At 39.9% G+C, this 14,186-nt stretch overlaps 1 protein-coding gene across 1 annotated transcript in view; it reads left to right on the forward strand.

The window, feature by feature from the left end:
- LOC136872268 (phospholipid-transporting ATPase ABCA3) overlaps nucleotides 1-14,186 on the forward strand; it is a 341,741-nt gene that overhangs the window by 47,466 nt on the left and 280,089 nt on the right. Inside the window, exons 5-6 of the mRNA XM_067146089.2 lie at nucleotides 4,843-4,998; nucleotides 12,962-13,199. Coding sequence (XP_067002190.2) covers nucleotides 4,843-4,998; nucleotides 12,962-13,199 — 394 coding nt within the window. The remainder of the gene's footprint in view (nucleotides 1-4,842; nucleotides 4,999-12,961; nucleotides 13,200-14,186) is intronic.

Below are 14,186 nucleotides of genomic sequence, written 5' to 3' on the forward strand. Positions count from 1 at the left end.
TGTTTGTTCTGTCTGACAGTAGTAACGGGTATCCTACTATTTCAAACCTTACACTGGTAAAGAGGGAACTAGTTCAGACCTTCTGAAAACCACTCAAATTGTTACTGCTCTTGTTATCGCGTATATACTGACAGGTATTATATATCGCCACAGTTGACCAACTCCTATCCATGAATATACTAACAGGTACAGTCATAACATCCCATAAGGACATGCCACATCAGCTCCAAAAGAAAAATCTGGGCAGAATGAAACAAGGGGACAAATTTATTTTCGTATAGCTCTGGCATGGAAAAATAAAAGGACAGTTTTCATGTTGAGCGCCAGCCACAAAGGATCAAAGACAGATGTTATATCAGTCCCCTCGAAATACCCAAACAAGTTCCCCATAGACAAACCCAGTATGACGGTAGACTACACGAAACACATGGGTGGTGTAGATCGTAGTGATCACTAGATAGTCTCTTACCATTACATGCATAGGACAATAAATTGGTATAGAAAAATGTTCTTCTGGCTCCTTGAGATAAGCATTGTCAACTCATAGTATGATACTAATCGGTAATCGTGTCATGGTCCAGAAAAACTGCAACTCTGAACAAATTACACGTAGAAAGTTCAGGCAATGACTTGAGTCACTGGTCCTTGAACGGGTGACCTCCAAGAAAAAAGAGGGGTGCTCAAAAAGGGGAAGGCCCTCTCTTGGTCCCCCAGAAGAATGCCTGAATGGACTACCTCACTTTATAGCTAGAAGGGAGAAAGGTTCCATAGCTTGCATTGTGAAGAAAAAAAGGAGGCTTCACAAGGAAACAATTTATTGCTGCAAAACCTGCATCCTGCCGGGCTGAGGGGCTCAGACGGTTTAGGCGCTGGCCTTCTGACCCCAACTTGGCAGGTTCGATCCTGGCTCAGTCCGGTGGTATTTGAAGGTGCTCAAATACGTCAGCCTCGTGTCGGTAGATTTACTGGCACGTAAAAGAACTCCTGCAGGACTAAATTCTGGCACCTCGGTGTCTCCGAAAACCATAAAAGAGTAGTTAGTGGGACGTAAAGCAAATAACATTATTATTGTTAAAACCTACATCCAGAAGCCTTTTCTGAATCCCAATAGATGCTTTGAGGTGTACCACATTTCTCGGCATTTCTAAAAAACCGTGAAGGTGTTGTGTGTTTTGTAGAAAATTTGTAAAGTGTGTATATATGTAAATTGCAGTGTCTTATGCCATTAACGCACTAAATGTAAGGACATAGAATAAGAAAATTCAACTTTACAACCAACAGATGCTGTTCAACCTTCCAGTACCAACAGATAAATGTAATACAGCTGTGATATAATTCACTTTAGTGCATGAAAAATATATCCTACATATTTTAAAATTAGGAAAAAAGTATTCCACTCAGTCACAAAAGCATCTGCTTGGGAAGGGTTAAATATTCGGCCTATAACCCACTTTTACATTATTAAAACTTACTTGAAGTAAAAGTAGAACAATATTTCCATTATAATAATAATATAGTAGTAGTATCTTCCTGTTGTGTTGGGTATTCAGCCCGAAGGCTGGTTTGATCCTCCACAGCTCCACCAAAAGCTGTCATAGATAGCCAAAGCGTCACTGAAGGGTTCATAAAATGCTACAATTTACAGTGGTAGAGTGTCGGCCTCCTGATCCCAAGATAGCGGGTTCAAACCCGGCAGAGGTAGTCGGATTTTTGAAGGGCGGAAAAAAGTCCATTCGACACTCCATGTCGTACGATGTCGGCATGTAAAAGATCTCTGGTGGCACTTTTGGTGTTTACCCGACAAAATTCATTAAATCTCAGCCATAGATGCCCAAGAGAGTTTCGATTTGCTTGGTCTGCTATCTAGGGGGCCTAGAGTAAAACGGAACTTCGAAATTGACGAGCAGACAGCCAGATGGCGTCAAATTGAAATGTTTGCACACGGTAGCTGAGGCCATACGATTATTATTATTATTATTATTATTATTATTATTATTATTATTATTATTATTTACAGTTAAGATGAAAGTCTCAACAAGAAAATGGAAAGTTACATTTATAAGGTAGATCATTATGGTAACAATTACTCAAGGGATATACCAGCTACGCGCTCACTGCAAGCAAAATTAAAAATATAATTTACAAACGCATATTTAAAATGGTGTTCACAGCTTCGTTATGTATAAGAACAATTTTTATGCCACAAGTCAATTAATATTTACTAACTTTTTGATGGCTGAAATCTTGATTTGAAACAGTCTGGGAAATGAGATGTTAATTTTTAGGCCTAAATTCATGATGCAGACTTAACTATTATTTGCACTTTGAAATCGCACTGGCAGACATGAAAATACATTTCATAACGTAAATTCACACTGTTTCACTTGTATAGTAATTTCCCGTATCTCTTCATTAACGTAGAGTTAGATATTAGTTTTGGTGATTACTTACAGAAGGTCCTGGTGAGTTTGCGATGAAAACAACTTACATCATTCACTGACAGCAGTCCAAATAGTAACATGTTAGGTAATTATAAGATGGATATTCCCTCGCTGTAAATTGCACCGATGCAAAATATTACTACATTAGATCCATAGCGATGTTATCCATTGTCACGGTGACCCAACGGCTCACTGCTGTCAAGCTTTTGGCAGTCATTTTGATCCGTCTGAGAGAGTAACTACATGGCTTCTTCCTAGTTTGACTGCTCGGTACAGATACACGACACACACAGTAAAGTGCTCTCTGCGAGCGAATGGAGGTACTCGAAAGCGCTTCCATACTCGGCCGCTAGGTACCAGCACATGGCGGAGACAGTTATATCTTGCCAGGTTAACTAACATTGGCAGTAACTATAACGGGCGCCAGGAAGTGTTCTCTGCAGTGCTTATGTGCTGCTGTGTAAGGGAGCATCAGCAGTTTAGTTGGCAGCATGGTGTCATATCTGTCACGTTCACTCGCTGACAGGCCAAGATCAACAGGATAGCAGTACAGGGAAGGCCACACGTGTGAGCTGTGGGCTGTCAAAATCGTCATTGTGTATTGCATTAAGCGAGCCTTTAGATAGATTTTTGGAATAGTGCAACAGGATACAAGCGGTAATGTTTACTGCACGGCGCATGGGTCATAGCATTGTAGAAATTACACGTGAATTCGGATTTCTGAGGTCAACAGTGTCGAGGGTGGATCTTCAATATCTCAGAGAGAATGTTACCACCCGCATAAACCGCTGCATGGGAAGACCACAGGTGTTTAGTGAACGGATATTATGCTTCTGCAGAACCATACTGGCCGCTTGACGGGCTACTGTGTTGGATCACCGCCCAGTTGAATTTTGGGAGTCAGGAACCTATTTCTACCAGGCAACTGCATTGCGTAGGCTTCATCAGCTGACGACCAACTTGTGCCTCTTTGCTGATGCCTCAACACAGAGTTCAACAACGTGCATGGACCCGCGAACATCGGTAATGGACAATGGAGCAGTGGCAGCATATGGTATGGTCCGATGAATCCCAGTTCCAGTTGTATTGAGCTGATGGGCGCATGAGAGTGTGGCGTATGCCCCGTGAAGCTATGGATCCTGTGTGTCCACAAGGTTGTATCCAGGTGGGAGGTGGCTCAGTTCTGGTCTGGGTGGCGTTCTTATGGTCTCAATTAGGCCCCATTGTCTGGCTGCAGGGAGCACTGACAGGTGAACGGTATGTGGACATCTTTCAGACTATCTGTGTCCCTTTCTGGCTGTAGAGTACCCTGATGGAATTGCCATGTTTCAACAGGACAGTGCTCTTGTCACCTTTATGTGGTGGTCTGCAGGTGGTTGGAGGAGCACTCCAGTGAAGTTACGACCATGAATTGGCTCTCCAGATCCCCCGATTTTAATCCAGTCGAGCATTTATAGGATGCTGTCGATGCTGGTGTATGCTCCATGAACCCGGCACCAACTTCACAAGACCAGTTGTGGGTAGCAGTGCAAGATGCGCAAGTCCAGATCCCTTCAGAACTATTCCAACACCTTTTAGAGTCAATGCCGTTTTGAGGGCCCGCGGAGGAGCAACTCATTAACATCACATTCAGTGTCTTCCCATGACTTGACCACTCATTGTATTTTGCTTTGGATGTATTTTGCATAGAGCGTGCGTGTGCGCTAATATTCTTGTACTGTACAGCAGTTGTTAAAGATTTTGACGCTGTGGTGTGCAGCAATATGTTTCAGCATAACCTATACTGATACAGAAATTCACGATGAGTTTTATCTGTGCTTGGTTTTGTTATTTAGCTGTTATTAAGTGCATTTTATTTTCACCACTGTTTTTATTCCCTAGTGCATTTAATTTTTACCGTTCATTTTGTGGGGCATAACAATGGCATAGTAGTATACGGCATTGCCTGGGTAAATTTATTAAATGCAGTTAAATGTCTCCCCCACTCCTTAAGCCCTTGAAAATGATCTCTTGTCCATTTTATCTCTGAATTTGCCTTGAAGTTTAGTACATCATTTTTGTATTTGCAGTAGTTTACTCTTGTTGCCAAAAGACCAAAATAAGCCACCATAAACCCTCATACCCTAAAATTCATAAAAATAATTTGCAGCTTAGTTTCTTCCATCATTTATCTGGTGTTAAATACTGAGTTTCACAAATTAATGCTGTTTTCCCTTAATGCTGTTCAGCAGAGCCATTCAATATGGCAATCCTGTTGTCATAATGGCAGTGCTATTTATTAACATTGAATGATCTAGGCTCTTGTGTGACCCTTATTTGTCCATTGGCATTCATTTAATGAATGCTAGTATAGATATTTGGATGAGTAGTATGTTACTAAAGATGCTTAATTCTTTTCCAGTTGATGGTGGAGAAATTTCCTCTTCCTGCTTTACCCAGGGATAATAGTAAGGATCTTGCTGGGAAAATTGTTACAGCTCTGGCAGCACTAAGTTTCATTTTTCTCTGTCCTTCCATTTTGAAGAGACTGGTTGAAGAGAAGACATCTGGTGTTAGGGTAAGGAAGATTCCTGATTTATAACGTAACTTAGAAGACCTAAACTCTTTTTGAGAAGACTTGAGATTTTTCTTGTCATGGAACCTCTGTACTAGTGAAGGTTCATAGGACGTATATAGCCTTCCTTCCTCAGTTAGCACCATGACTTAGAAAGACTACACTCCTTCCTTAATCCCCTTGATTTATTTCCCATCATGAACTTCATATGTCATGTATCCAGCTTCAAGATCTCCTACTCTCATTCTATAATGGTTCAGTATTAAACCTACCCATTAGTAATAACTTTGACAGCTTCCACATCTATCTTGCTTGGGGCACTCTGTCATTCAGTTTCGCCATTAAGTTAGACAGACTGCGCCATCTGCAGATACCCCTTGTATCAGGTGAGATCAAATGTGAACTTGGTGTTAGGGACTACCTGACTGGACTCCCTAATCATTATATTGCTCATACCATTGTATCTTTCAGTTTAAGTAGGGCCTAGATATTTATGCACTAAAAAAAGCTTCTAATATGCATGCAATCATGCACTAAAAATATGGAAAAGATGTACTTAAAATCAAGTGATTTTTTATTTTTTACTAGTCTATTTATATGTATCATTCTTTGCAGAAAGTGGCATCACAATAGGCAACTACAATAAGCATTCAAAGTTTTCTGGAGACAGACTTTGTCTTCTATCAGTCAAAAATGAGTTTAAGGGCTGAAAACGATCCATCTATGTTGATGGACAATTTATACGTCGGTGCCGAAAGCTCAGAACGTTCTGACAAAGATGCCCTAATACCACCGAAGTACTAATTGACTGGGCCTTCTTTATTCGAGTTGTTGTTTAACATACTTTTTTCTAACTTGTATTTAATCTCCTCTGCCTTTTCACCTGGAGTAGAATTCTATGAAGAAATTGGTTTTTGAATGAGTTCATGTGAGTCATGAGTGCACACACTACTACTCTATCTCAAATTACCTGGGAGATAAGAATAACAAGTCCGGCTATATGCACGTTGCAGTACTAGTCACATGAAAACATCAGTCAAGAAACTGTGAGATCGATAACTATTTCAAATAATCTTGTAACTGACATGTTACAAGAAGAACACAACGTTTATACAATCACCAGAATGAATCAAGATGATATTCAATACACTTCTGAAGGTTAAGGAACTCACCTGTGTCACCTGCAGAAGAAAGATGGGTTACTCAATCCCCTCCATGTTGTCGGAGTCATTCACATTTATCACTATCCGTTCAGTGGCATTGTCCATGCCACTAACTGATCTATATCCCACATTTGTTTTTCTTCTGTCTCAATGACATGTTTTACACACATTTCCCAACGTAGAGGGGTCACTAGTTCAATTGCTTCCAGCAGCAGTTTTCTTACTTCTACAAGGGTGAAAATTTTGTTGTTCTTAGCCACATGGCCCTTAACTTGGCTCCACACACTTTCAATTTTCTTGTCAAGGAACCTCTGTACTAGTGAAGGTTCATAGGACGTATATAGCCTTCCTTCCTCAGTTAGCACGGAGGTAACCTTAAAACTTGTGTTCCCGATTGCAGTGCGAAATAATCTACTCGATATGCACCACACAGGTCCTTAATATGCTGTGGGACGACATTAAGAAGTTCTAACTTTACAATGTTTGGTTCGTAAGGGATTTCCTCCCGTCCAGAAACTTAATTATACCTCCCTTTCTTCATGATTGATTGGGAAGTTTCTCAATTCTGACTGAATGGTATGACGCATTGTCCATAACAATTACCACATCGGCTTCAAGACGAGTAGGAACATTCACAAACTCTTAAGACCTTGTTGATTGTTGGTATTTCACTTTTAAAGAAAAACTCGTGAATGTTTTGCCGAATTGCATTGTTAGTGAAAGTCATATTTGTCCACTAACTTGGTTTTATTCAGACTTTTCTTTTGTGAAATGACTGTTCCTATAATTCTAAGTTCCTTTCTAGTAGATAAATACCAGACCTAGAAATGCCGGTAGTAGTGGCTATTAACCTTGTCGTATTTTCAAGAGTAATACCAGGATTTGCGCCACTTAACTTCTTAAAAAAGTGGAGAACGCACTGTTTTTCTCCATTTGTCTATGCTTTTCCCTTATCCTTTGCGTGAGAAGGGCTGGGCTCACCCATCTTCACTCCACACTGAACTTTAACAAAGGTTATGTAAACGTAAATTAAAACAGTTAACTAAATCCCAAACACCAAGACAAAGACTGACTACCAGTTAGTTAATAATGATAGTCCGGCCCCGTGTTGTAGGGGGCAACGCGTCCGCCTGTCACCCGGCGGCCCCAGGTTCGATTCCCGGCTGGGTCAGGGGTTTTGAATTGTAAATGATTAATATCCCTGGCCTGGGGACTGGGTGTTTGTGTCATCTTTAACGTTTTTTCCTCACATTCAACACTTTACACTTCCGCCATTTACAAAAATACACATGGTGCAAGTAGGGGCAAAAGATCTTTCTAGGTCGACACCCTGAACAAATAGCATTTTAGAAACAAATGATATATTACTAAATGTTAGCATGAAAAAAAAACTTGTAATAATATGCAAAGTCACTAGTGCGTCAATAACACCCGTAACACAGAAGTAAACAGAAAGCACATAGGTTGTATGTTAGCTATATTAGCCACTACTTAATACTGCAATGGCTGTTCTGCTGTTGACACATCGCCCCTCTCAAAAGGCACTATAATATAAGAGTATCAATTATAAATTGAAACTAAACAGCTTTTAAAATTGAAGATAAACAGGTTTAGGTGATGTACATAACCTTTATGCAGATATAACATTACTTAACACGTTTAAAATATTTTTAACGCTTTACTAAGAGATACAGTACCACCACATTTACCGGGCATTTTTGGTATTTACTTCCCAGGTTATTTGAGATAGGCTATAGACGTTAAGCGCTTATTGGCTTTTGAAAGTGAAAGTGAATTGTGCATATCTTGATAGATTGTATCACTTTCAAACACCACTTTTACTTCACGGGAGAAACACACTTTGTTCAGTATTATTTAAATCATCCTTAATTTCAGGCATAAATGCTGTTATGTTTAGAATATACAGTAATGTCAGCCACCCTTGAGATATATATTTGCACATGCGAATTCTCCAGCACTGCACCTCTGTGGGCTTGATGATGGTCCTCGTCGCTCCGGTGTCAATCAGCATGCTCCGTGCTATTCCGTTGATGATTCCATCAATCATCAGGCTGCTACCATCGGATTGTAGCCTTGTTATGCAGTAATGGGCTGTTGGAGTTTGGCCACTATCCTGAGCCAACCTTTGCCTCCGAAGGCTGGCTAATAGTAGCTTCCCTGACTTGTCTGTTTCTCGGTCTTTGTGATGTCACATGGGAGCTCCTGTCTTTGGTGGTCTTTGTGGTTCCAGCTTATGTGGCCCTTGTTACCACAAATCCAGCAGGTATTTTCAGGGTAACCGCTGGATTCCACTTAACTTCGTAGAACCTCCCTGCGGCTTCAAGGATATCGATCAAGGACTTGCCTACTTGTGGCTGCTTACAATTAATGTTTCTTTTATTGGATTTGCCTTGTCAGAACCTAAATGTGCAGTCACAATTTATTGTCTACTTCTTTTCAAGAGTACTTGTTTTGAGAACCATTTTCATCAGTTCACAATTTTAAAACCTTTTTAACATATCTGGACCTATTAACAAACATAATCAATTAAAACTACTTAACATTTTAAAAGCTATAAAATTTCCCAGTTCTTGGGCTTTGCATTATAACTTGATGATCAGTGTGTTTTTTGTAAAAGGTTATAATAATTGTATTGGTCTGTATTTGTCACAAAATAATAAAATCACAGGTTCACAAACATTGATCATTTTTATGTACACATGCAATGTGCTGAATTTCAGGAAGGTTCTATTGGATCTCTGTTTTGTTTACGTTTGATTTTACAATTAAAACATCAACAGGTCCTATTGGTGTGGTCTAAAATATTCCTTTAGTGCCTCAAAAGTCCTTGTCATTTGATGTGTTGATTAATTTGCCTTCACCTTGCTCGAACTGGTGGTCCAGTCACCCCAAACAGCAACTGCATGCAGACAGCTTAATTTGAACGCAGACTAATGGCCACACAACACACGATAACTGTAGCTTGGTTTGACTCCAGAGACAGTCCAGTAATTCACACAGTCAAACACGGTGAACAACTAAACACTGACAACTATACAGCAACAGCTCAACCCAGTAGTGCTCACCAGCAGGATAATACTCCTCATAACAATTTCCATTGACACTGTTCCAATTACGCTCACGATAGCTGCTCCAGTCGCTGACTGACAGCCCTCAGCGCACAGAAGCACACAAACAGTATTGTCCCATACCTGACGATACGCAGACAGCAGCCAACAGCTGTCGTCATTCCAGCTACTCACTCGACACTCCGTGTCCTTGGGCAGGCTTCCCTTTCAGGAAATACCGAAGATGCTGTGACGAGGCTGATGGTTGCTTGAGCACGTAACAATATTTTCACACACGCGCGCACGTGCGTTTCCACCCAAACATTGTTAGCACATATTTAGAAAAATGGCACAAGTTAGGATATGAATTTGTATCAAGAGAGAGCCAAAACAACACATCAACTTTCTCTGCTATTTCTTCTGTCATCTGCAGGTTTTTTCACAACCTGAAAAATGTGTTCCACTTTGTTGAACTTCATTAATTGTTCATCAGTTTCTATCTTTAGATGGTATGAAAAATCTGGCAATTTTCACAATAAACCTTCAGAACTAAGTACTGAATAAAGTTTGGGAAACTGAAAGGTTTCCCTTGTCACGTTTTGAATAAAGAGATTTAACTTAGTTTGTAAGAGCTGCCCAGCGTCATGAAGTTCGTGTATCAATTTTCAGGGTCCCTGTAAAATCGTGGTGAGATTGTTTAAGTAGTAGAAAGTTTCTCAAGAAAGCAACCTGCTGGATTGATTCATTGTTATCGAAGTTTATGGATTTATGTTTCTGGTTAATGTCTTGAATTTGCACCTTTTGAGAACTCTTGATTTAGTTTTCCACTTCAAAGAATCTGGAAAGTGCGTTTTTCTTTTGCTAAGCTAGCAAACATTGTTGTGAAGCAAACGATCTGTGTGCATGGTAGAAAGTTTCTTGAGATAGTTTCTGAAAAGTCTGTGTATCTGTGGTGATCTCTTGTGTAAATAAATAATCATAATGGTGAGTACTCATACCATCAGACAACTGAGACAACAGTGCACAGTGCAGTTTGAGGAATTATGCCATGGTAAAATATAACATTACTGACTAGGCCATTCTTATCTCCCATCATGTTTCAAGCACCCTCTGTTGCCAATGACAACAGGTTTTCCCATTTCATATTATACTTGGACATCATGGTGTATAGTGCCCGAAATATCTTCCACATGACTGCGTTCAGTAGCCTTGAAGCCAAGAAATTCTTCCTAAAATTGAACACTTAAGAATAAAAAATATATACATACACACATTTGGACACAGCCAGACCTATCTGAAGATTGTTTTCCGCTTGAGTTTAGTACGAACGTCCATTGATAACAGTTCTACCCATGCGCTCATTTGTAGCAGCAGACAGCAGTATAAGTCTTGAATCACTTTTTCATCACTTGGAAATACAATCTAACCATTTCAGGAAGACCACTCCTTTACAGTTTCAGAGCTAACTAGTGAATTGTTTGTTCTACCTAAAATCCAGAATACTTTCAAAGGTGCCTGTGTTTTTGTCTTTTCTTATGTTCATTTGGTAACTCACCTCATGCGTTCTTGACTGGCACCCAATGAAGCTCTCAACAGTTAAATTTCCTGGTTTCCTACGTTGCTGCCAAGTTGAATTTGTTGGTCATACCTGGAATATTTACTGTTGAAATGCTGCTTTAAATTTGCCTTCTTAATGAAATCAACAATCTGATTTCATATTAAATTTTTGTTTTGCATCTGTACATTCACGGAAGGTGAAGTGGGGTTCTCATTCATGTTTGAAGATGTGGTTTTCAGTCTACTTGGTGCCTTTTGCAGCTGCTCATGATGAAAATGTTCACTGAAGTAATTGACAATTTACACTGATGTACAAACATGTTCTCTTCAATTTATGCAGAGTAAGCAACAGCTAACTACTAACTTAGGCAGGGAATAAGCTGCTAACTAGAGAAAAACACTTGCTCCATCTGTGAAGCTAATATGCCTGTTAACCCTCTTATCTTAAAAAATACGGTACAGTCATCTGTAGATCAAATATTGTTTTAGGCCCGGGGATGTGCAAGTCATACATTCCTCCCTAAAATATTATTGCAATTTTTTCCCCTTTTGTGCTCGTGACATATCAATTGTGCAGTTCCGGGAAGTAAATTGTCTTCACATCTTTCACGAGAAAGGTGGTTGGTTGGTTTTCTTCCCTACATTAAATCACTTTTATACCTTTATTGATATTGTTACTGAACTTTATTCTCTACCCCAAAGCAGTAATATACCCAAAAATAAATACAAGAATTTGAGTATGTCAGATTTATACAAGGATGGATCAAATATAAATGGAGATAATTTTTTAAAATTTATTGCATCAACCAAAAAAATACTCTTAGAGATAACTTTTCTACATAGTGTCCTGCCTTCGATACAAATTTTTTCCATCGGATTGGTAAGTTGGTAAGAGGGACGTGTGCGGAGCCAGTTGCGCATGAACTCTTCTTCACTTGCATCATCATCGAGCCACTGTCCTCCTAGGTGTTGTTCGAGTGGTCCAAACAAATGTTAGTCATAGAGCAATAAATCTGGATTGTACGAAGGGTGTTTCAGAGGTGTTCAGTGAATTTCCTCCAGTTTTTCCTGCGTTAAAGCGGCAGTATGCGGCCTTGTTATGTCATGGAGAAGAATGTCATTTCAGGTCGGTTGCTGGCGTCGCTTGTTGTGATATGTAGCATTTGCTTCATCCAAAAGGTGACAGTAATAGGCTGCATTAATTGTCCTTTGTTCATGAAGAAAATCCACCAGCGAAACACCCATGGAGCCCCAGAAAACGGTTGCAAGCACCTTCTCAGCAGATGGAACTTGCTTCGTCTCTTCGCCGTCATTCCATGCTTGCTTGCTTTCATTCAGGGGTGTAATGATGCACCCAAGTTTCATCACAAGTCACAATACGACGCAAGAAATCCTCTCCTTCCTCCTTGTAGCGATGCAGGAGTCTCTGACAAACTCCCTGGCGTAAAGTTCTTAGTTCCTGGTTGGGGAGACGAGGAACCCCACAATTTTCTGAAATGGAGTTCATCTCAGATGATGGTTTGAACACTTCTGTAACTTATTCCAGCAGTTAAAAGAACTTGCGAAATTTTTATTTGCTGACCTTTACCAATAATGTCACGAATGGCAATGATGTTGTCTGCAGTGATGCTTGTCTGCGGTCTCTTTTCATGAGGTTCATATTCCACAGCTTCTCTTGCCGCCACAAATTTTTTGCCCACTCAGACACTCGAATGTGCAAAAGTGTTTCTTCTTCAAAGTGTGCAGAGCCATCTCAAAATTTCGATATGTTTGGTGCCCTATTTTACAAGAAATTTGATGATGCGTGTACGCATTTTGCTCACTCATGGTGTACTGAAGCAGCCAGCTCTCCACAGTTGTTTGCACATGCAAACCCCTTCTCCATACACCCCCACCAACATCCTGGCAAAGCTATGCCTCAGAATTGTTACTAATTTAAATTCCCATTTATATTTGACCCGCCTTTACAATCACAACTGCCATAATGCTGTAAGTAGGAAAAGAAAGCCAAGAGTGTCAAAATTTTGGAAACCACTGGAATTAGTGGTTAGATCACACTTACCCGTCACTGTATTTTTTCCTTTCCTGCCTTCAGGCAGTTTTTATTGTATTTTTCATTGTGTATGTGTTTTTTTTTTAATGATGAAATTCATGGTTCTCTAATACTTGTGTGCACAGGAGCTGATGAAGCTAATGGGATTGAAAACCTGGATGTGTTGGCTTGGCTGGCTACTGAATGCACTTATTCCTGCTCTAGTTTCCATTACTCTGATTGTGATATTTCTGAAGATCAGCTTTAAACAAGGCGCTCCTCCAGTTTTTGACAGTTGTGGAGGAGTATTATGGTGCCTCTTCATCCTATACTTCTTGGCTTCGGTGTTCTTATTGTTTGCTGTTAGTGCAATATTTCAGAAGCGTAAGTATTAATACAACTGTTTTTGGTATAAATCGCTGTAAATCACTTGTTTGTATGTTCCCAAAACTATGGGAAGTAATAGAAGCATGGATACAGCACCCCACAACAGCCAACACATGTGAACATATGTCCTGTGGTCATTTGTTTTCAAGTTATACTTGTTTATCAGCTGGTGTGGAAGGGATATTTATAGTAATTTAGGAAGTCAGGAATTCTGTGTTAACGGTCTTGTATTATTTAATTTACCATCCAATCATTATAAATTCATTCATGTCTGTTCTTCCTCCATGGCCAAAATAACGTAATATTCTATCACTGATAACGTCTTGCACGACTTGCAACATCACTCGAAAATGCAGTCTTCAGTAGCTGAAAATCCATCAACCTTGTGACGCATTTTGTACACTTCTTGTATACGCAGAACATGACTACGGCTACTTAAAGTGGGATGTGCCAGACCTCCAGGTAGGGCTATTACCAATAATTCAAATACAATTTTGGAATGTCTACAACTCGTAAATGATCGGCAGTAGGGAATGTGTTCACATGATCATTTTATGTTATTTTGGGGTGTACTATTCATGCCCTGATCACTTCCCACATTTTTGGGAACACGCAGTAATTTTCACATGAAATTTTTTCATAGGAAATAGTTGGCTCTGCTGTGCAAAAGGTTAGGTATTTGCCTCATGTGATAAAGGGAACGGGATCTAATCCTGTCACTCTCTAATGGCATTTAAGAGTGCTAAAACTTTTGAGACGTGTGTGCGTGTTACAGAATCCAGGGCAAAACATTCAGCATTTCCCCTGGGCAGAGACTGTGTGCATTTGGGCTGCAGCGTGATTGGGCGATGGACATGAACTGCACACGCACATCTGTCTCTGCATTTTTGACAACATAACAATTTGTTACAGGAAATGTATGCTCCTTAGTTTGAAAATGTATGAAATAATAATTTTATTTTGGAAGACAGAGCAGGTGAACAG

This window comes from Anabrus simplex, chromosome 4, assembly GCF_040414725.1.
Source record: "Anabrus simplex isolate iqAnaSimp1 chromosome 4, ASM4041472v1, whole genome shotgun sequence".
Classification (NCBI taxonomy): Eukaryota; Metazoa; Arthropoda; class Insecta; order Orthoptera; family Tettigoniidae; genus Anabrus; species Anabrus simplex.